Source organism: Chironomus tepperi, unplaced genomic scaffold (genome assembly GCF_022539635.2).
Source record: "Chironomus tepperi strain 1889 unplaced genomic scaffold, CSIRO-AGI_Ctep_v1 contig_467, whole genome shotgun sequence".
Lineage (NCBI taxonomy): Eukaryota > Metazoa > Arthropoda > Insecta > Diptera > Chironomidae > Chironomus > Chironomus tepperi.
In genome coordinates, this window is record NW_027226589.1 from 1,209,911 (window position 1) to 1,232,625 (window position 22,715).

The 22,715-nt window shown below is 29.0% G+C and overlaps 1 protein-coding gene across 1 annotated transcript in view; it reads right to left on the minus strand.

Annotated features, from left to right (window-relative positions):
- Nucleotides 1-112: 112 nt before the first annotated feature.
- The window catches only part of Cals (calsyntenin 1), a 46,219-nt gene continuing 23,616 nt past the window's right edge, over nucleotides 113-22,715 (minus strand). Inside the window, exons 2-9 of the mRNA XM_070651714.1 lie at nucleotides 12,421-12,560; nucleotides 10,823-10,941; nucleotides 7,509-8,296; nucleotides 5,859-6,418; nucleotides 5,354-5,773; nucleotides 4,305-4,838; nucleotides 4,118-4,244; nucleotides 113-2,616 (exon numbers count right to left, since the gene is read on the minus strand). Coding sequence (XP_070507815.1) covers nucleotides 2,558-2,616; nucleotides 4,118-4,244; nucleotides 4,305-4,838; nucleotides 5,354-5,773; nucleotides 5,859-6,418; nucleotides 7,509-8,296; nucleotides 10,823-10,941; nucleotides 12,421-12,560 — 2,747 coding nt within the window. The 3' untranslated portion in view covers nucleotides 113-2,557. The remainder of the gene's footprint in view (nucleotides 2,617-4,117; nucleotides 4,245-4,304; nucleotides 4,839-5,353; nucleotides 5,774-5,858; nucleotides 6,419-7,508; nucleotides 8,297-10,822; nucleotides 10,942-12,420; nucleotides 12,561-22,715) is intronic.

The following is a 22,715-nucleotide window of genomic DNA, read 5'->3' on the forward strand; positions in this document are numbered from 1 at the left end:
ATGGCTTTTTATAATTATTAGGAGGGAATTAATTTGCAACTAAAAATAATTTTAAGTCATTTTTCTGATTTGATAATGGAAATGTTAATTGTAAGTGAAATCGCAACTTAAATTGATTATTTTTTTTGTTTATTTTTAAGTTTTTTAGTATCGAAAAATAACATTCTTTTTCTTAAATATTTTTCATCTTTTTAAGAGCGAAAGTGCGTGTATATGCAATCCATACTGTAAGATTAGAAGTAAAGATGTATGCATTTGTGTGTATGTGTTAGTGAGTGTCTTTGCTGCATAGTTTTTTTTTTACTTTTTGACTCCTTACATTAAGTGCAAATGTAAGTGATTGTTGATCTGATGTGTGTTCTGTGTATTGAACGTTCAATGAACCTTTTTCGGATAATTTTAGATTATGAACTTCGAGGTGTCGATCTTTTTCTTAGCTTCAAATACAGAGATAAAGTTCTAAATCCAAAGACTAAACTTTGAAGCAATCAATTTTGTTCTTTATTAACAAATTTAGTTCTAAATTCACAGATTAAGCTTTTATTCCATAGAACATCATTAAAAAAATCCGAAAAATTTCAGTAAAATAGTTCGTTTTCTTCATCTAATATAGAAAATTTGAATTATTTTCCTCACAAATTTAAAAAAAAAAAAAACTTTTTTTAAAAGGATTTTTTTAACAAAAACATTTTTTTGTTCTAAAAATTATCAACATTTTCATTTCCACTGTTAATTAAATATATTATTTTGTTTTTCATTTCAACACTCATTACACCAATTGTTTTAGTTAATAATTTTTTCATAAATTCCATTAAAATATATCATACATATTACATAATTTCTTTCAGATTTTTTTATGTTTTTTATATTTAATTCTTTATATAAATCATCTAAGAACTTCCACGCGGAAGTTGGATTTTCATTTTCATTTAAATTACACACACTTTTCAGAGTTTTTAAATCAAAATTTTTAAAGAAATTTTAAAACAATTTTTTTCTTATCACATAAAAATTTTATTATAAAAGAATGGATTTAAATGAAAAATTTTGAATTTTTTTTTAAATCGTGTGGGAAAAATTTTAAAAAAAATTCGAATTTTACGCGAAGATTTTAGACTAAAAGTTAACTGGTGCGAAAAGTTTTTGGAATTTAAAAAATCTTTTTGTTTTTTCTCGTCTTTTTCGTCTGCTTTATATTTATTTTGAAATATTAATGAAATTAATCTTAAAATTGTGAATCAAAACTACAAATCTTTTAAATTAAATTAAAAATTTTGGATCATAATCTCAAAATGTTTCAATAATTTGAAGAGAATTGTCACATCAGGATTTAAATTTATGTCAATAACCATTTTTTGTATATAATATAACTCTGTCAATGTTTACTTTTTCTCATTTGTTTCTGCTTAATAAGAAGGTACAAAAAATCTTTTTAATAATTTTTTGCTATTAATACGGAAACATCTATGGATGGATATACTAGATATATAAATATTAGCGTTTTATATGTTTTTTTTTTTTCATCTTTTTAAAATTTTATTTATTTTGTGTAATTTTTGGAGAAAAACGGGGAATTTTCCTATTCTTTTCCCTAAAACCTCCAATTTTCCACCAAATAATATTAATAAAATTTAGTTAAAATAGGAACGGAATATAAATTAAAACAAAAAGTTGACCTTTAGATTCAAAAAAACTGCTTGTGTGCTCGTGTGTAGGGTTTTCAATCCCGGGATTGATTTATATGTAATTTATATGTAATTACATACATTTTGATCCCGGGATTGAAATCCCTACTCGTGTGTATGCATTTAGTTTTTATGTGAATGCATAAATAAATTTTAAAATGAAATAAATTATTTTGATATTTTTTTTTCAGTTTTATCTACTTTAATTCTATTTCATGATATTTTCTTAGTGGCTGTAACTTCTCCTCATGTTGGATATTTTTATTCTGATTCATGTTTTTTATGGTATCATTTTATTAAATGGCATCAAACATGATGAATTGTGTTAGATTTTGGTCATAATAAAAAATATGACATTGAAATTCATGGATTCTATTCTCAAAATGAGGCACATAACCGTATATTTTGGAGTTTAAACCTGAATTTGAAGAGAAAAAAAACTAAAAAAAAACCATTATTATAAATCCAAACTGAATAACATATCATCACATCTTGTAATTCTAACCTTAAAATGAAGTAAATAATTTCAAATCCACCTACACTCCCTATTTGACGTCATTTATTTTATTTATCTTCTGTTTACTTCCTATTTGATGCTTTATTTCCGCTTCTTGCTTTAATTTTTTTCAATTTTTATACTTTTCTAACATGTTAGCCATATCCATCCATCACTGCTATTTATTTTCTTATTTTCTATTTACGTTTTGAAGAATGGACGCGAGTTTGACGAGAAAATTTGATTTGTTTTAATTTCTGTTTTGCTTGTTTGGAAAAGAAAGAAATATTTTAAAAATGAAAGAAAACAACTTTGTTTCGTTCCTGTGTAACTTGTTTAAAGATTTTGTTTTAGTTTGGTGATTGAAGAACACTTTTTACATTGTCGTGTTGTCCCATTCTAGTTGACTAACATTTTTATAGCGTCCGTTGAGAACTAAAAATAAAAAGTTTTGTTAGATTTTTAGTTTATTGGAAAAAAAAACATGTCACAGTATAATATATTAGTTAAAAAACACATTTTTAATCCAAATTCTTAATTTAGACACTTTAGTCGTATGTATTACACCAAAGTTGGCAGGACTTCAAGAGCCAACAATCCATATTGAAGCTCTATCAACTCTGTATCGAGTAGTTTATTTGCAATTCTTTTAACCATTTTTTATTGTATCTTCTCCATAGTTATTTCATTCTGCATTATTATTCTACCATGATATAAAACTCAAAAAAAATTAATATGAGCCCAAACATAGATTAATTTTATTTTCTTACAATTTAACGAGAATTTAAAAAGAGAAAAATATTTTTTCAGATTGCTTTCTATAATTTATGATGATATTATAGAATATAATGACAAAATATAATATTTTTCATTGAATTTATATATTTTTAATTCTTTATGTAGTAAACATAGGCAGAACGCCACCCAGAAAGTAGGTCACTCCATGACGCACAAACAGAAACTGCATAGTTAGCAGTTTTTTAGCTATATAAGTACAACCAATTCATCAGTTCATTTAGTTATTGTCAAGACAGTCATTTTTAGGTTAATCGTTGTTACGATAGTTATCGTGTTGTTATTCATAGTTATTATGCAGTCTTGTATAAGATAGTGAAATAAAGATACTTATATTTACATCTATTCAGAGAGTTTATTTTCCTTGCACATTAAGCATATTTTAGAGTTATACGTTGGTCCGTTTACCCCACTTTTCCTTAAAAAAGAGCGAAAAACTCTTCTTCTTTATTTTTCTCTGAATATGTTGCAAAACAATGAAAAATGAATCATGATATCATGATTAAAACCATCTCGGAAAAGTAAATTTTGACATCAGGTTTCTTACTCGAGGTGAATACCTGAAATCTCATTATTCATAAAATTACAAATATTTTTATCCAAAAATTCAGATTATGTAAAAAATTTTCAGTGTCTTAATTATAATGTTTTATATATATATATATATATATATATATATATATATATATGTGAAACTTTTACCAAAATTTGTGAAACTTTTTGAGATTTGTTTGTAATTATAAAAATTTCATTTTAATTCGATGATTTGCTTCCGTAGAGTAGCCTTATCTTAAAAAGGAACATAAAATCTTTATACCACACAATTAAAATTGAAAATGGAACGAAAATTCATACTTGCTAGATATTAATCATATAAGCAAGTTATATATTAGACTGTTGGTTTTATGAATTTCTACAACAATAACTATCAAAAGTGATACTTAAAAGTCGAACTAAGGAGAAAAATACCTTTAACTTCAAATTACTGAGTTTTAATTTCGGAACGACCTTACTTTAATATCGTATATTTCCCGTGACTTTAGAACCAAAAAAAAAAATCATGTACTGCATACAGCAATCATGGTCTGCTATAATTTGTCAACTAGTATTATTGTATCAATTTTGTACCATTTGAACTTACCTTCTTCATCATCTGAATCAGAATTTTCTGAATCGGAACTATCATCTGTTAGATTATCATTTTGCATTGGATTAATTGTGATTGTAAGTGCTGAATCATCCCAATCGAGCTGTTGTTCAGATGGATTCTAAAATGATACAATAAAATTAATTTTTAAAATTTTATTCATAAATTTCCTTCAACTCACCTTAACACAGGACTGATGTCCCTTTTTACTCTTCGTGACCTGCGTCTGATTCCTCAATCGTGCAATTCCAACGCCACAGATCAACAAAACAAACGACACACAAATGACAATAATTAACATCGTCGAGTGTGTAACGCCACTAACACGTTGCATATGTGATGTTTTAGCATGCGGTTCATTTGCTTCTTGTGCATGCAACAACACATGTGCAAACATATTTGATGAGTCATGTTCACGAGCAGCTACAGCCGGCTTCTCAGTCACAGTTGGTAATGGTGCTTGTGTTGGCTGCTTTGGATGTAAAACAGTCAATGTTAATGTAAATTCAGCTGAACGGAATCGATCCCCGAGTTGTGAGCATGAAAGTTTAAATACTCGATTGAGATAGTAGGCTGGCTTCCGGTTGATGTAGATAAGCGAGCGCAAAATTCGAAGATAATTAGCGACTGTGTCGTAACCGATCATTTCAACGCCGTCTTTGTTGATAGTGGTCTTGATGTCGAGAATTGGTGACAGGTCGTGATCGTGGTTTTGCTGTTATATGAAATTTAGAGGATTAGTCAATGAGCAATTCTCTGGATCGATGGAGTTTTTAAAAAGTGCATTCTAATTCTTTTTCTACTTGTTTATTCAAATTTTAAAAAACCGTGGAAATTTTTAGTCATAAAATGTCATGATGTTTAATTTATTTTGTTGTAAATAATTAAAAAGGACATAATAATGGTTAAATCTTCTACTTCTAACTATAAAATTGAAAAAAAGACATTAAACGAATATTTTATACGCTAAAAACTTCCAACGGTTTTTTGAAAATTAAATTTATAAGTGGCAGATTTCCCCTGTTTTGAAGCTCCGTGACCAACATTTTTTTCGAAGAATTGAATTTTCTCATTAATAAAAGAATTAAGCATTTATTTTTTGGCAGAATATGATAGAATTTAAAAAAAAAATTTAAAGTTGATTTTTGGTGATTTCCCCTGTGGAGAATTGCTCCATTGCAAGTTAATGTTTTAATTTAGTCATTTTTCAAAATAAATTTTTTATCCTACCTTTGACATAGTAATCTCTTCGTGATCAGCATTCAAATTCGGGAAAACATTGACACTGCACGAATCTAATTTCTGTAAATTTTCCAAGATCTGCTCATTTGTGTATACAACAATATTCAAACCATCCAAAAATTTAACACCTGACTTGATGTCAGGATATGATACAAGGTTGTTTTGATTGCCGGACATAACAATTTGTGGGCGTTGCTCCTCCGTCAATTGAGGATTAATTTCTTGATAATCTGTTGTTATCGTTGGTGTTTCATGGTCTGTGACATTTTGGTGCTTTTCGCCATCAACAATCATGATGAATGAGTCAATTGATGGCAGACGTACAGCCTTTCTCATTGGACAGCTGACGGTTGTTGAAACTTGAATGTTGCGACGTCCAAGAGTTGGATTCTCTTTGTCGTTGATATACTTTATTTTAGAGTTTAAAAATTAGGTTAGTTTCCAAATTTAGAGAATAAAATTAGTAACAGTTATTCATAGTTTTAAAGCTTACCTGAATCTTTTGAAGAAGCTTTTCAACATTCTGTCTGTTTGATCCTTCAATAACAATCTCATTCATTTCACTATTCATCTGTACTTGTTGTTCTGGTTCCATCAATTTCTCATCCGGTGAAAGCAACCTTTCAGCGCAATTCATTCCACATCGGATATCTTCCTCACTCATTGCTTGTCTTGATGAAAGTTTAATACTTGAAATATCTCCACGAAAACCGTGCTTAAGTCGATTTTCACTGCTTTGATAACAGGCACCGATTGTCAACGTCGTATTGATGCCTTGGGCTGCATGTAATGGCCAATCATCAATCACTTCCGGATTACTATGTTTATCCTCTTGATCTGCCTCAAACTTTATTCCATCAATAAACAAATCAACTTTTGGAGATTCGACTGTGATTGTGTAATGATGCCATTCATTATCGCAGACTTGAGGAATCTTCCAACGCCATTCAGCCGGAAGGAAAATGTTCAAATCGCCATCATTGTAATTTTTACGTAAAAGAAGGATGAGTCGACAGTGACGAACGAATAAGGCAAAATGATGACGGTTCATTTCTAAAATGAGGTGATTTAGGAAGTAAATTAGTAATTACCAATTAGTGTAATGGAAATGGGAATTCATTAATCGTGTTATAGATGCTATTTTGGAGGTTGAGTTATTAAAATTATTTTAAATTGTTCAAAATGTTTTTTTTTTTTTGACACATTTGGCTTTAAATTTAACAAAAGTGGCACTTAGCACACAACTTTTATCTATAATGACACATAATACATTAGGGCTTTGAAGCAAATAAAGTTCCATTTTTTTCTAAATTTCAATGGAAAAAAATTATTTTTTTCAAAAACAGATTAATAATTACAGATTATTAAACTTATTTATAGTATGATTTACTTCCGTTGAGTAAAACAATTTAAATCATAATAAACGCATGAATTCAGCGATTTTTATTAATTTTTCAGTAAAATTTCGAAAAATGTAACAAAAATTCACACTCAGTAATTTAGATATTTTTTGAATTTTTGTATTAATTAAAGCACTAATCATTGCAAGTTATATACTAAAATGTTGGTGTTATGAAGTTCTACAATATTAGCTATCAAAAGTGATACTTAAAAGTCCAATTAAGGAGAAATTAATCAGTGTGAATTTCGAAATGTCCATGCCCATTATTTTTTTAAATTTTTCAAAAATAAGGTAAAGAATTTAATTTTTGTGGTAAATTTATTCTTCACAACTTTAAAAGTTCATAAATTTTCACACGTTACTTCTTTTAGGATAATTTCTTCAGAAAAATATTCAGCAAACAAAGAAGCTTATTATAAGCTAAACTGATTTTATCAGTGTATTTAATAAGGTAATAATAAAATGAAACAACTAATTTAAGTTCAATCTAAGCTTGGAAAGTACGTGGAAAATGTTAAATTAACTAAAAAAAATTAACGAATTTTTAAATTTTAAATGAGATAGGAGAGCATCAACCTTAAGGAAAAATTAACCAAAAAATCTCTTAGAAAAAATTAGATACTTTACCCTATGTCTAAAATGTTACACAACACACGACTTTGAACTAATTTAATTAAAATGTGTCAGGCATATCGCACCTTGAATACAATTTTAAAAGTTATAAAAGTATAATGAACTTACTGTGACTGTCAGCTGAGCAAATGACATGTTCCTTAGTCAATTTATCATTGTTGACAATGCTATGATGCCTAAACATTGCTGATATGGTAAATGAATGTGATGCAAGTCCATCAACGTCAATGACACTTTTTGGTACGACAGCTCCATTCGTTCCATCAAAATGGAATATGTTCTCAACTCCATCATCTGTAATCAGTTCCTTAGTGTAATCAGTACCTTTCGTAAGTAGTTCTTGCATTGAATTCTTAGCTGAACATTTGCTGAGGTCACGATCACATCCAAATGCCATGTGCTTCGTCTTAAGACTGACTGTCGATGAGATAAGCATGTCTTCGCCTTTACATTTCATATCACAAAGTTCCAAATGAAGTTTCGGGAAGAGGAAAACTTTTTCCATGCTGTTGGATGTGTAGTCAAGTCTTTCTGGAATTCCACTGATTCTTGGCTCACATATTCTTCGTACACGAATATTAACCATTACAGGTGCACTTTGTTTCATTGCACAATCATATGCAACAACAGACAAGATATGATTGTGGCTAATTTTATGTGATAACGGTTCAGTATTGCGAATTGAACCTTCATTATCAATTGTGAATGGCTGATCGAGTGTAAGAATCTCATACTTGCAAACATCACCGAATAATGGTGTACAGTCCTTATCAGTTGCTTCAACTCGTAAGATTTCTTGATAGAGACGTCCTTCATCGACTTCTGTTACGTATGATGGCTGCAAGAATGTTGGTGAATACTCATTGATATCTACGACTGAGATATGAACATTTGCACTGAAATGAAAGAAAGTAAACAAACATATGAGTACGATTTTATATTGAGCTTAATTGAAATCATTAAATACACAGAATTACTGATTTATTTAATGATTTTTGGTTAAAACATCATGGTATCTAAAAACTAAGTTTTTGACCCAAACTGCTAGAAGTTCATCACTTTTTGAAATTCAACTAAATTTCAACCAAAACCGCACAATTAACATGCCTTTTGATCACTTCAAATGAAACGTTATTCACAACACTCCACTTTTATCTTTTGAGCACGAATTCATTTATTAAATATCTGAGTAATAAATTATTCTTTTTACACCCAAAAATTCGCAATCTCTACCCTTTCAATGTTTTCACGAATTTTAATTTCGACGCCTACTAAATTAATAAAATGCTCAAAAACTTTAATGTGGAAGCTCAACCAGAATTTTCATTTCACATTACTAAAAAATTATACAACAAAAATGAAACATCAAAATTGGAATTTCTTCTTTCTAACCTTAAAAATTCTCTTTTTTTTGTTAATGTGCAGAAAAATTTGAGAGATTTCCCCCATTTTTTTTGTAGTTTCAAATATCAATTTGAAATTCTTTTTGTACATAGGAGCTCTATTGAAACAAATATTTAATAAAGATATCATGGAAGATGGTAGTAAAATTTCCTTAACTAATATGCTGGGAAGATTTTCACGAATTTTTTATTCATCTTCATTATTGGTACCTCATTCTCATTTATTTATGTCGAAAAAAGGACGAAAAACGAAGACAATAGCAATAAAAAAGATAGAAATTTATTAATTTTTTTTTGTTGTTATTCTTTACAGTTACAAATTGAATTGCTGTATAATAAAGATTACAAAAGGAAAAAAATTAGGCTAAAAAGAAAAAAATTACTGAAAATTACAAAAGTCCTCGTGTTATTGATCGAGGGACTTAAGCGCATTTTTCCCAGCGATCAGTAATTGATTAAAGAGTCACTTCCAGACCTCAAAAACCAGATGCAGTAGGATTCTGGTTACTTCCTAGCACACGAAATGAGATCCAGTAGGATCCAGTTTACTTCCCGGCCCACAAAACAAAATCTGGTAGGATCCAGGTCACTTCCAGAACTAAAACACAATATCCAGTAAGATCCAGTTCACTTCCAGATCTTAAAAAAAAGATCCATATAAAACTTCCACAAATTTAAGAAGTTCATCATTTAACGGATTTTCATAATTCAAACTTAATAACGGTCAAAAAAAAATCAAACATTGCTCAGTAAACACTGTAAAAACATCGACAAATATTTAAAAATACTGTAAAACAATGAAAAATCGTGTTTTTTTGGTTTTGTTGTTGTTGTTGTTGTATTTGAAAATGAAAAACTGATGTACAGTGGGATTTTGTCGGTAACCCGTTGTTGTTGTATTTGAAAATGAAAAACTGATAATTATAGTATTTATGTGTTGATTTGAAACTTCTAAATGACCGATAACCCAATAACTTGATATAACGAAGCTATTAATCAAAATTTCTATCAATCAAAAATGCGCTAAAAATAAAGATGAGGATGACACGGAAATGCGAATGGGACAAAACAACTTTTTTGGAGGTTCGGATTAGGCTGGCTTGAGTATGTCCGCGAAATGTGTAAAATTAATTAAAAAATTAGAAAAACCCTTGTTAACAACAATTTTTAAACTTCTGGAAAAATTACAAATTATGAAAAAAAAATCACACGAAAAATGAGACTGTCCACAAAAGCTTTCCTTCAATGCCTTCCAAAAGATAATGAGTAAGAGGTGGAACTGGAATTCAAATGATTGGCATTCGAACGATAAGCTTCTGCAAGAAGCAGGTCAAAAAGTAATCAACAAAGAGATACAAATGTGATAGCACGGCTGGATAGGGCATACGCTTCGGAAAAAAATGTCATTGATTACGCTAATGAATGCAAAAACCCCGAAGTCTCTAAGTGTTTCCTGCGTACAATTTTTGTCTAGCCAGGAAGCCAGTCAAAGCAGTGCTTTAAACGCATTGATTTTGAAGGAATATAATCAGTGGGAAAAACTTCCAGTGGGCAAAAAATTAGTGGGGAAAAAATCAATGGGCAAAAGTATCAGTGGGCAAACGTACCAGTGGGAAAAAGACTAGTGGGTTAATGTCAGTGGCTAAACAATCAGTGGGCAAGTGATCAGCGGGCAACCGAACCAAACCCCTAAATATATCATTTAAAAACAATTAAATTATTTTATCTAGTTTAATTAATGGCATTTTGGTAGTGGCTTATTGTATTTGTATTCTTAGGATTTGGAATACTGTTTTTTTAAAAAAAAAAAAAATCGGGGTTTGACACCCCTAAATTATTTTTACTAGACAAAAATTATTTTGTTCACTGACGATCAAGATCAAAGCCTTTAATTATGTCTCAACTCAATATCTGCATTTACATAGTTTTATAATAGCCTGCATCATTTTTTTTTCTAATCCTTTTTCAAATTTACAATCCATCATATCCCATTTCTTAACAATTTGTAAATATACTTACTTTTCTGAATGCGATCCATCGCACATGACAGCAACAATTTCAAATTTGTAATTCTTTCTCTTCTCACAGTTGAGTGCACGTTTTGATTCCAATATGCCAACACCACTATCAAGTTTGATCTGCAAAAAATTGGGAAAAAATAATGAAAAAAGATTTCATGAAATTTGATCAAATTTTTACTAGGAAAATATGATTTATCTCGATTTATATAGGCGAAAATATATTTCTAATAAAAGCATATGCCAAATTAATGGTCACTGAGTTGAAAAGACATGAGGGTAATCGAGTGAATGATTTTCATTAAATTTAGTCAATTTAATTAAGTATTCCGAGGCATGTTGAGTTATTTATGAAAGTATTCCATTATTTGTTATTTTGAATTTATTGGATAATTATCCGGTGGATCTGTAATTTTAGTCGTGAATTAATAAATTTTATATTGATATTGAAAGAGGATTAAGCTAAATCTTTTGAACATTTAAGCCTTTAATGATTCGATCTTAAATGCTCAAATTTTGACAAGATGAATCAACAAAAATAATACTTAATTTTACTTCAGTATTACTTGAAACACTTTACTTCTATAGTCAAAAACATTTATTTGCCAATAATTATTTCGACAGCAAAGCTGTCATTATCAAAACCTTCTTGATACTTTTCACGATATGCTGATTTAAGCAAATATCAATATAAATTTTCTATTGTAGTGTAACAATTTTTAACAGTAAAGAAATGTAATTTTCATAAAAAATGCTAGCCTATTCAACGCTTAACTTTGACTTAACTTAACTTTACTTATATTTACATTTCAACAAATTTCTGATTATTTCAGCCTGAAATATTTAAATTTCAACAAAAATGACTTTTCCCATAGTTTCTCACCTAAAATTAACCAATTATAATATAATAAATTGTACAATAAATCCTAAACTTTTTTTTGAATTCCTAAACTTCTAATGTGTTGACCTAAATCCTAACTAAAAAATTCCTCGATGATAGACAATCATCGTCGATCTACGCATCTGTCCATCCCGCCATCACATGAATCATCCTAGATACACAATTTTCTGTATAAAATTTTTATCGTCATTCATGTCATGTCGATGAATGTGACATTCGCAACGTAAATCCATTTGTAAGATGAGGAAAGAGGGAAAAATGTTAGCAACAATTTCGTTTGCTTCTCTTTTTTGCCTCATCCGAAATCTGTCAATACTAATTTGTCGTCTGTAGTTATTGGGATTTATTGGATATTGTAAAGCACAAAATGTGATCGCCTGTTCGATTCTATATTATAAAAATTTCATTTTATGTAACTTTAGGTGAAGTTGAGTATTGCTTACAGATAAAATATGTAGAAATTATGTTTTTTGTGTCTGATCCATCATTTAGGTTTTTTTTTTGTCTTTTTGGCATTTTTTGTTAATTTGTACGGAAACTCGTGGAAATCAGGTCGTGGAAATCACCGAAGCACTCATTTTGAATATGCTTTTTTTTAGAGATAATTTACTGTTTTTTTCTAAACTGGATGCACATTTACAAAATGTTTGAGCTTATACAAAATACAATGTTAGTATACATAGGTATAAATAACTCACCTTGAACGGAATATCCTTCTGTTTCTTGACAATATCAAGTCGACAGACTTTCTCTTCATCGACTTTGATTACTGGTGTAATTTCAACAAATGTCTCATTTTCTTTTATTAATCCATGGTAATTTTCCTCTAGGATGCGCTCTGCAATTAATGAAAATACAAGGAAGATAATTAGCAAAAAATATAAAATCTGTCTTAACTGTTGGCAAAAAATTATTCAGCACGAAAGAACTGAGCAAATTTTAATTGAATTTGAAGTCAAACATGCAGTTTTCAATGAAACTGACTGCTCTATTGAAATTTCTTTGTTAAATAGTTACACAATTTTACGAAAATTTACAAATTTTATTTTTTGACAATATTTTTTTAGAGCACATCAAATATTGATTTTGAATTCAATTTGTGTTCAACGGTACCCATTGAATCACTTTTGCTTGATAATAAACTTATTATTGCTTTAGTGCAATCAAGCTTCAAAGATATACCCAATGTATCACTTCTACTTGATAATTAGATTTAATCAAATGCTAATTCCACAAATTTTCACAATTCTGAAGATAAAATTCATCTTCAAAAAATGCTGACAAATTCTTCAATATTCAGCTTTCCAATAGGCTGTCAAATTTCAGCTTTTCAAAATGCTGATCAATTCCAAACTATTGTGATGTCTCAATCTTGACTTCACAATTTTCCCACCTTCTCAAATTTTTCTTAAATTTTTTCAATGGTGTCTTTGCAAAATTTCCAGATTTTTTGCAAAATTTACAATTTTCTTCAAAGCATTGCAAGGTTCGAAGGACCATAAAAAACGATATCGTTTATGATAATACAAATTTCAGTGGACAGTATCTAATATAAGAAATATATATGCTTTATTTCTCTTAATATCAATTTTGTATTCTCCAATGCAATGAATAAACTTAATAAAATTCAATAAAGTGACTTTTCACAATATCAAAGCAAACTATGTCAAAAAATGTTGAAATATAATTCAACAAAATCTTATACTAATTGTTTGGTTTTTATTTAATTAATCACTTTTTTAATCAACTTTTTAAGAAATATCATGACTGGAATATTTTAAATTAAATTAAGTAATGATTTAATTAATTAATTATATTACTACTTAAAGTGCAATGAACTGTATTTATACATTTTAACCATCATTAATGTCTTTTTACTAATGGATTTTTTATCATTATAACTAAGCTATATATTATGCAAAAAAGCTGAATATTGTATTGTTATCAAGAATACACATACATAAAAAATTGCAGCTCGATTGGAGCAGTAGAAGTGGTCGAAAAATCGATTGCAAGATTTGATCATGATAGACAGAAAGGCAAGAATGCAAGTTAAGAGAAACGAGGTAACGAGGTAAAAACGCTTTATTTAGTCAGTTTTAATTAAAAAAGTTCCGAATACGAGACTCAATTGCTTCTTTTCTTTATTTCTCTTGGTCGTTGTCTTTCTGTTGTTCTTGGTGATAGTTAATTTAATCATATTCTGACACTTGTTGGCTTGTAGAAGACAAAATATTTTGAGGTTAAAATCTCATAATATGTGATCTTTTAAGAATTAAAATTCACTTAAAATTCAGTTACAATTTTTAAAATTTTGAAAATGTCCTTAATACTAGTAATAAATCAATCCAAAAACACCACAGAATAAAACAACTCTACTCATAGCTATTCAATTTATCAAGTCTGTTATAAATAATCCAAAATCACTCTTCAACAGACGAGACTGCAAATCCTTCATTTAACTTCAACACAACACGGCCACTTACATAAAAATGTCTTAAAGCATCCCAATGTGCACCATAAAAGCAATTTCCTTAATTTTCATATGTAATAAAGGGAATATCATTTTAGCTACTCACATTCAACTCACGTCATATTCATATTATTTCTGTGAATGTGGATATGTATGTGAGTGAGAGCACTGAGTAAGATATTTCGCATCCATTTCTATTCTATTATTGCACTTCTCTACTGGTCTTATGTTTTACTTTTCAATTAAAAACTTGTACATCTTCTGTCGTTTCTAGTTTATTTTTTTTTTTTCAAATTTTTAAAATTGTATCAATTGTGTTTTGATGAAAATTTGATTGAATGTAGGATTAATGTTGATCTGCAGATCCTTATAATTTAAATAAAAAATAAAACTGTAGGAAAGGAAAAACTACTTTACATTTCATAAAATGGTCATGTTTTTGTTGAGAGTGTTGGAAAATGTTAGAATTTTAACATCCTTAAAATTTTCAAGGTAATGAAAAACTGCTGACTATGACCGTGCCATTATCCATATCCACAAATGTGTTTAAAAAATTGCAAACTCGTTCTTATCGAGTTACTTAAGCGCATTTTTGTCCCAGCGATCAGTAATTGATAAAAAGATATTAAAAGATATCAGTTTTCCTACCAAAAAAAAAACAGATCCAGTAAGATTCAGGTCACATTCAGACCTATAACACAAGATCTAGTAAGATCCAGGTCACTTCCAGACCCACAAAACAAGAACCAGTAAGATCCATATAATTTCCTGACCAACAAACCAATTTCCATTAATTCAAAGTCATCATAGTTTTTAGCGCATTTTTGAAATTTTTTTCAAAAAGGTAGCTTAATAAGACACTATGTTCGGTCGTTCGTTCGTTCGGTCGTTCGTTCGTTCGGCTGTCATTAAAAACTTTTTATCTAGACATCGCAGAGAGCTCGGAATGGTTTTAAAAGATCAGTTCCATAAAGTTATTGGCGCCCCAGGCATTTAAAAGTTTCAAATCAAAGCATAAATACTATAATTAACAATTTTTCATTTTCATATACAACAACAACAAAAACAACAACACGTTTTTTCATTGTTTTACAGTGTTTTTCAATGTTTGTCGATGTTTTTACAGTGTTTACTGAACAATGTTTGAATTTTTTTTACCGTTATGAGGTTTGAATTATGAAAATCCGTTAAATGATTAAGTTCTTAAATTTGTGGAAGTTTTATATGGATCTTGTGTTTTTGGTCTGGAAGTGAACTGGATCTTACTGGATCTTGTGTTTTAGGTTTGGAAGTGACCTGGATCTTACTAGATCTTGTGTTTTAGGTCTGAAAGTGAACTGGATCTTACTGGATCTTGGTTTTTAGATCTGGAAGTGAACTGGAACTTACTGGATCTTGGTTTTAGGCCTGAAAGTGAACTAGTTCTTACTGGATCTTGGTTTTTAGGTCTGGAAGTGAACTGGATCTTACTGGATTTTGGTTTTTAGGTCTGGAATTAAACTGGATCTTGGTTTTAGGTCTGGAAGTGAACTGGATCTTACTGGATCTTGTGTTTTTGGTCTGTAAGTGAACTGGATCTTACTGGATCTTGGTTTTAGCTTTGGAAGTGACCTGGATCTTACTGGATCATGGTTTTTAGGTCTGGAAGTTACCTGGATCTCACTGGATCTTGTGTTTTAGGTCTGGAAGTAACCTGGATCTAAGTTTTTAGGTCTAGACGTGACCACGATCTTCCTGGATCTCATTTTTGTGGGTCTGGAAGTGACTTATTAATCAATTACTGATCGCTGGGACAAAAATGTGCTTAAGTCCCTCGATCAATAACACGAGGACTTCTGTAATTTTTTTTTTTAATTTACAATTATTTTATTTTATCTACTCGAACGAAAATTTTTGTGTTTAAGGAAATTATCAAAACTTCATTATTTCAAAGATGAAAAGCAAAAAATTTCAGGTTGTTGAACAACAGACAACGAATAAAATCACAAAAAGATGAATGAAAGCAAAAAAAATGTAAAATACAGAAAAATTAAAATTTTCACGCCGATTTATATATTTTTTAAACTTTTTCAAATGCACAAAAAATATCTGACATCGAAATTCAATAATAGAAAATCGTACGTAAGGATTAACGGCACATTTTGATGGTGCAATATCATTTTAAAGCAAACTATTTAGGCTTTATAGTCAAATTTTTAGATAATGTTTTGAAATCAGTAACCCTACGGAGTTTAAGTTTATAATGTCTAATGTTGAAGTCATATTGCCAAATTTGAGTTTCTTTTTATAAATTTGAGGATAGATTGATACATCATGTAATGTTAAAACTTGCTAACCTGATTTTAATGAGAAAGCTCAACCAATTTAATTTCAGTTTGCAAGTCAGCACATAAAAACTGAAGACAAATAATCTTTAGACAAAAATTTTTAAAAGAGGTTCAAGAATTTACATCTTATGAAAAAAAAAAACTGTTCAAAAGCAATAGAAAGTTCAAAGTGTTATGATCAGTTATGGTCAGTTCCTGTTGTTATTTTTGTTTTCAGATTTAAATTAATTTTTTTGGAAGTGACTTGGTTTTGTGGATCTGGAATTGACTTGGATCCTACAGGATCTTGTTTTTTGGATCGAGAAATGACCTGAATCCTATTGGATCTCGTTTTGAAGGTCTGGAAGTGACCTGGATCCTACTGGATCTTGCTTTGTGGATTTGGAAGTGACCTGGATCCTACTGGATCTCGTTTTTTAAGGTCTAAAAGTGACTTATTAATCAATTACTGATCACTGGGACAAAAATCCGCTGAAGTATCTCGATAAGAACGAGTACTTTTGTAATTTTTTTAGTTTTTTCGTTATTTATAAAATTAAGTTATTTAAATTAAGTAATTAAATTCCGTGCCAAAAAATATACTTCCCCCTAGAGAAGATGTCTCTGGTGGATTGCGTAAAAACAGAAAAACTTTTTTATACAAATAGACATATAGAAATATTTAAATTTTTTTGAATGTTAAATTTCAAATAAAATTAGATCGTTGTGATTGTTTGTTTGAATTGAATTCTGAATTCTGGGCAAAATGCGTTACGCCAAAAAAAAAAAACAGTTTCTAGATTAATAACACGAGAACTTTCAAGATTTTTTCTTGTCTCATCTGAAATTCCATTGATAAAACAAACCCGCAACAAATTTATTCCTTATCCTTTTCATCATTTCTACAAAATCCACATGAATATTACATAAATCATCCTTCGTAAAATCTTATGAATATTCCTCATATCTCGCTTAATTTCTGAGAAATTATCTTACATTATGTACGAAAGATTCATGAAAAATTCATTTTATGCAGTGAAATGATAGCATCGTTGATATTTCTCATGTTGAGTTGTAAGATGAACTAAAAATGAAAAGCAAGAGGAAATAGGACAAAATATTTATCGCAATGAAGCCAAAAAATATAATTGGAACACTAAGCTTGTCAATAAAAAATTCTGAGAAATTTGTAATTTTTTCAAATTGTTTAATCAAGTCTCAAGAATTTTTAAGCTTATGTAACTAATTTTGAATTTCTTAATAGTAAGTAGCAATCAGTAATTGATTAATAAGTTATAAAAATGATACGGTTGAAAAAATGAAGTTTTGCAAAAATGAAGTTTCGAATTTTTAAAATTCGTTTTTTTAATAGGGACTCCTACAAAACGTGATCCAGTAGAATTCAGGTCACTTTCTAGCCCACGAAACGAGATTCAGTGGGATCAAGTTCACTTCCTGGCCCACAAAACGTGATCCAGTAGAATTCAGGTCACTTTCTAGCCCACGAAACGAGATTCAGTAGGATCAAATTCACTTCCCGGCCCACAAAACGAGACCCGGTAGGATCCAGGTCACTTCCAGACCTAAAAATCAAGATCCATATATAACTTAGACGAATTTAAGAACTTCATCATTTAACGGATTTTCATAATTCAAATCTCATAACGGTCAAAAAAATTCAAACATTGTTCAGTAAACACTGTAAAATCATCGAAAAACATTGAAAAACACTGAAAACGTGTTGTTGTTTTTGTTTACATATTGTACTGAAATCAAAAATTCATTAATTATAGTATTTATGCGTTGAGTTGACACTTTTAAATGCCCGGCGCTGCAGTAACTTTATGGAACTGATCTTTAAAACCATTCCGAGCTCTCTACGATGTCTAGATTAAGTTTTTAACGACAGCAGAACGCGTGAACGCCCGTTAATTGTGTTTTATTAAGCTACCATTTTGAAAAAAATTTCAAAAATGCGCTAAAAAACGAATTTCTAGACTCACCCCGAAGATATGAACTTTCTAAAATGTAATTTTTACTGATAGATTCTCCCTAATAAATCTAAACTTATGTATATTCTCAAAAATATTATTCTCCATTTAAAAATATATAAAAAGACTTCTTTACTCGTCAAACCCCTTCTTGAATTCAAAATTTAAAAAAAAGTTCTTAAAAGCAAAAGTCACACAAAAAAATTTTGTTAATGCTAAAAAATTAATTGAAATGAAAAATACTTAAGTAATTAAATTAAATTTTCAGCTTTTATTTCATATTTTTGGATTTGTTTTGTCTTTTCTTCTGTGGAGAATTATTTTAAGCAAACAGTAAAAGATAAAAATTTCATTTTGAATGCTGGAAAAAGTCACGGATGGTTGAAACATAAATCGGATTATGGAAATTTTTTTGTGTATTTTTTTGCGGGATTGTTTTTATTAGATTTGAAATGATGAATTTATTTTAAGCAGAGCTCGAAGTTGAGTCAAGTAAATAAAATGAGTCGACATGAATTAGAGGCATGTGTTGTATTTTTTTAGTTAATTATCAATATCATTAGAATACTTTTTTCATCATCCAATCCTGGAATCCCGAAATAGATTTTTTCTAAATCTTATAATCCCGGGATTGAGATTTTGTAAAAAAATGAATCTCATTTTATTTGTATAAGCTAGAATGTATAACATGTAGTTAATTTATTATTGTTGAAAATGTCATGGTGAGACGAGATCGAGTTGCAACAAAAATGGATGAAAATCTAATTTATGTTGAAAATTATTTTTAAAATTGGGAAAATAAACTAATGAAATTGAAAGCATCTTTAGAATAAAAGTTAGAAGTAATTTGGAATGGATGAAAATTATTCTCAATTTTAGCGCAATTTTAAAACTTATTTCAAAATGGTAGCTTAATAAGATACAATGATATTCGTTCGCTCCGTTAAATGATGAAATTCTTAAATATCAAATATGATGAATTAGAATTTACTGGATCAGGTTTTGTAGGTCTAGAAATGAGCTGAATTTTAATGGATCCTGTTTTATAAGTCAGGAACTGACTTGCTACCAAGTATTGATAGTTGCAACAAAAATGCGATGAATTTATCAGAAAAAAATAAGTTATTTTGTATTTTTTTCAATCATTTGTGTAGGAAAATTTTGAGAATAATTAAATGAATAGAGATAATATTAATGCTAAAGAATTTTCAAAATTCAAACCTTTTTTTAAAGATCTCAAAATTCTAAATTCTTTTAAGCTTTTAGGCATGCATTTTAGATTCCTCAATTTAAGTTCAAAAAAGATCAAAAAACATTAAAATAGCATTAAATCTTTTCAAAATTTCTGATTTAAAAATTGTTAATGATAAAAAATTATAGCAAAATTAAAGCTTCTTCGTCCATTAATTAACATTTATTGTTTTTTAAAGTCACATCCACATCTTCATCATCAAACTTAAATCCAATTTTTTATCTCACAAAATCTTTACATGCAGTGCTGTTACTATCTCAATTGAGCTTTGAAGTTTTCACTTTCTTTGATGTTGCTGCAAAATTTTTTTCTCACATTTTTATGACAAAAAAAAACTAGCTTGCCTGCGGTTAACTAAAAGAAACGTGACATTGTTGCATAAAAAACATCGCAAAAAGTTGCATATAGTGTTTCTTTTTATGTTGATTATAAGATAGGGTGGCCAGACTATTTTCGCAAAATATCGTAAAACTTACTCAAAAAAACGGGACATTTCTAAATTTTGCATTAGAGAGGTTCAATTGGATTATTCTGAGTCATATTATTCAAATAATTTAATAATTTAATAAACCTAGATAAATTAAGTAAGAAACTTGCTAAAAAATACGGAAAAAATTTAAATTTCAAAAAAAAGAATTAATTTTCAAAAAAATCAATTTCAGTTCTGGTTTAAACTGGTTTGAATCGTTTGAACCCGGAAAAAGGAAAATTTCTCATCCCAAAAAGTTAGAAGACTTAAACTAACTATTATTAAACTATATGTAAGAAAACTAATTATTTTGAAGTGTTAAAGCACTAAAGAACATATTTTAATTGCTGCAGATTTTTAGTTTATCTATATTTTGCTCAAAATTGAAAATTAATAATGAATTTTTGGAATCTTAAAAACCGTGACATTTTGAAGCTATGTCGTGACCCAGCAACAGGAGAAAAAAATATGAGAGTGAGCGGGCGATAGGGATTAATAAATTAAAATTGTGACGGAAAATGAAGAAATTTGAATGGTTTTAGGATGATTCATTGCTTCAAAAATCGATCATTTATAATGAATATTATTTTTTGTGCAAAAAAATAAAATTTCTTGCGCAATTTTGGACAAGCAGGCGAGCACAAAAAAATTTTGTTGTGATAATTTTTTCGCATAATCAACATCAGAAATATTTTGAAATTATCAAGAAGCATCCTCAAACTGTTTCGATAGAAGACAGTGTCGTAGAGGAGGGTAATCAATCGCCTACTTGTTCAAAATTGCGCCAAAACACAGATTGAAATTGGTAGAGACATTGCCAAAAAAAATTCAAAATTCCATTTTTGCAATTTAATTGTCTTGTATTCTGAACATTTTGAGTATATGATCAAGAAATTTCAATAACGTGATATTGGACACTCTACTTCCCGTTTTTTGAAACTAGTCTATGCTGCTTAATAAAAGAAATGATTATATTAAAAGAATGGTAAGAACAACTATTGATTTTAAAAGGCTGAGATTAAACATAATTTACATAAACATACATTTAATGTATTAAAAATCTGAAATTTCAGGATTTTGCGAAAATTCCAAAACTATTTTTCGAAAAATATCTGGCAAAATCTTTCATAAAATCGGACGGAGATTTTTTTGCGAAAAAAAAAATCGTCTAATATTTTGCAAAAATCTGGCAAAATCGGACGGAGAAAAAAAATCTGGCGAAAATCTTTCCATTTTGGCTCAAGGGAAAGATAAAAATCGGAAAGGAGAACAATGCAAAACTGTGAAAGAAGGAAGACACAATAAATAAGAAAAAAGGCATTGTTGTAAGGATCTGAAGAGATTTTTTGAATATTAAAGATTATTGTAGAACAAAAGTTTGAAAATATCTTCGGGTGAGAAATATTTTCATGTTATGGAGTGATCGAAAAATAGTTTGAACTGCATTCGGAGTTTATGGTTGTTGAGAGAAGAATACAAAGATTCGTGACTTTAATTTACTGTGTTTGGTGCTGTAAAGTTGTGTGCACAATTTATGGCTAGAGTGTGCTGTCATGATTGCAATAAACTCGAATATTTCATTAGGTTTATGGTCTTAACAAAAAATTGAATTTTCTTTGAAAGTCTCTGCTGTTTTTATGCCAAACTCAATTTTTTTCACCCCTCAGACTTACAAAATGTACTCATATACGCATAAAAGCTCACAGACGTTCATGACACTTCATTAATATTCCAATCGCATTTTGTTCTTCACACTGAATCTAATGTAATTTATCACATGCCGCAAAAAGTTTTTCTTTTTTGCTTGTGAATTGAGAAATGATGAAACAAGAGATGGGATCGTGAATGGAACTTAATAGGTATCAAAATTGTATGTTAGCCTCAAAGTTTTGAATTTCAACCTAAAAATTTGGACAAAAATCTTAATTTAGAATCAAGACATCTGGTTTCGATATATTATATATATCATGGATATTAGAAACGCTGTATTAATTAAATTATTATGATTCTTCGATCAATAATTTGATCACTAAAATCGGAATTTGCATTTTTTTGCATTACCATATGATTTTTCCCATAAACATCTACGTAAGTCCTTAAGTAATCCCATCCGTTCTGTATCATCGACAAGGTATATAGCAAAAATTTAATTATGCAATGAATGAGTCGATTGTAATAAATCAAAGGCATATGATGATGATCATAATTATTATCATGATGAATTATTCCTGCTCAAATTTTTATGATTTTATTCCTTTGGAAAAAGATTATTTTGCCACATATTTATCATTCTGAATTTGAGAAAATGTCTACAAATTTTCATCAATTTGTTTTTGCGATTAATTTAGATGGGTCATTTCAAGATTATATATCGAGTCAAGTTAATGTATCAAATGTTACATATTTATTAGGGTTGGGAAATATACGAATATATTCGAATATGAATTAAAAAATATTCGAAAATGAATTATTCAAAAAAATATAAAGCATGATAGTATGAAA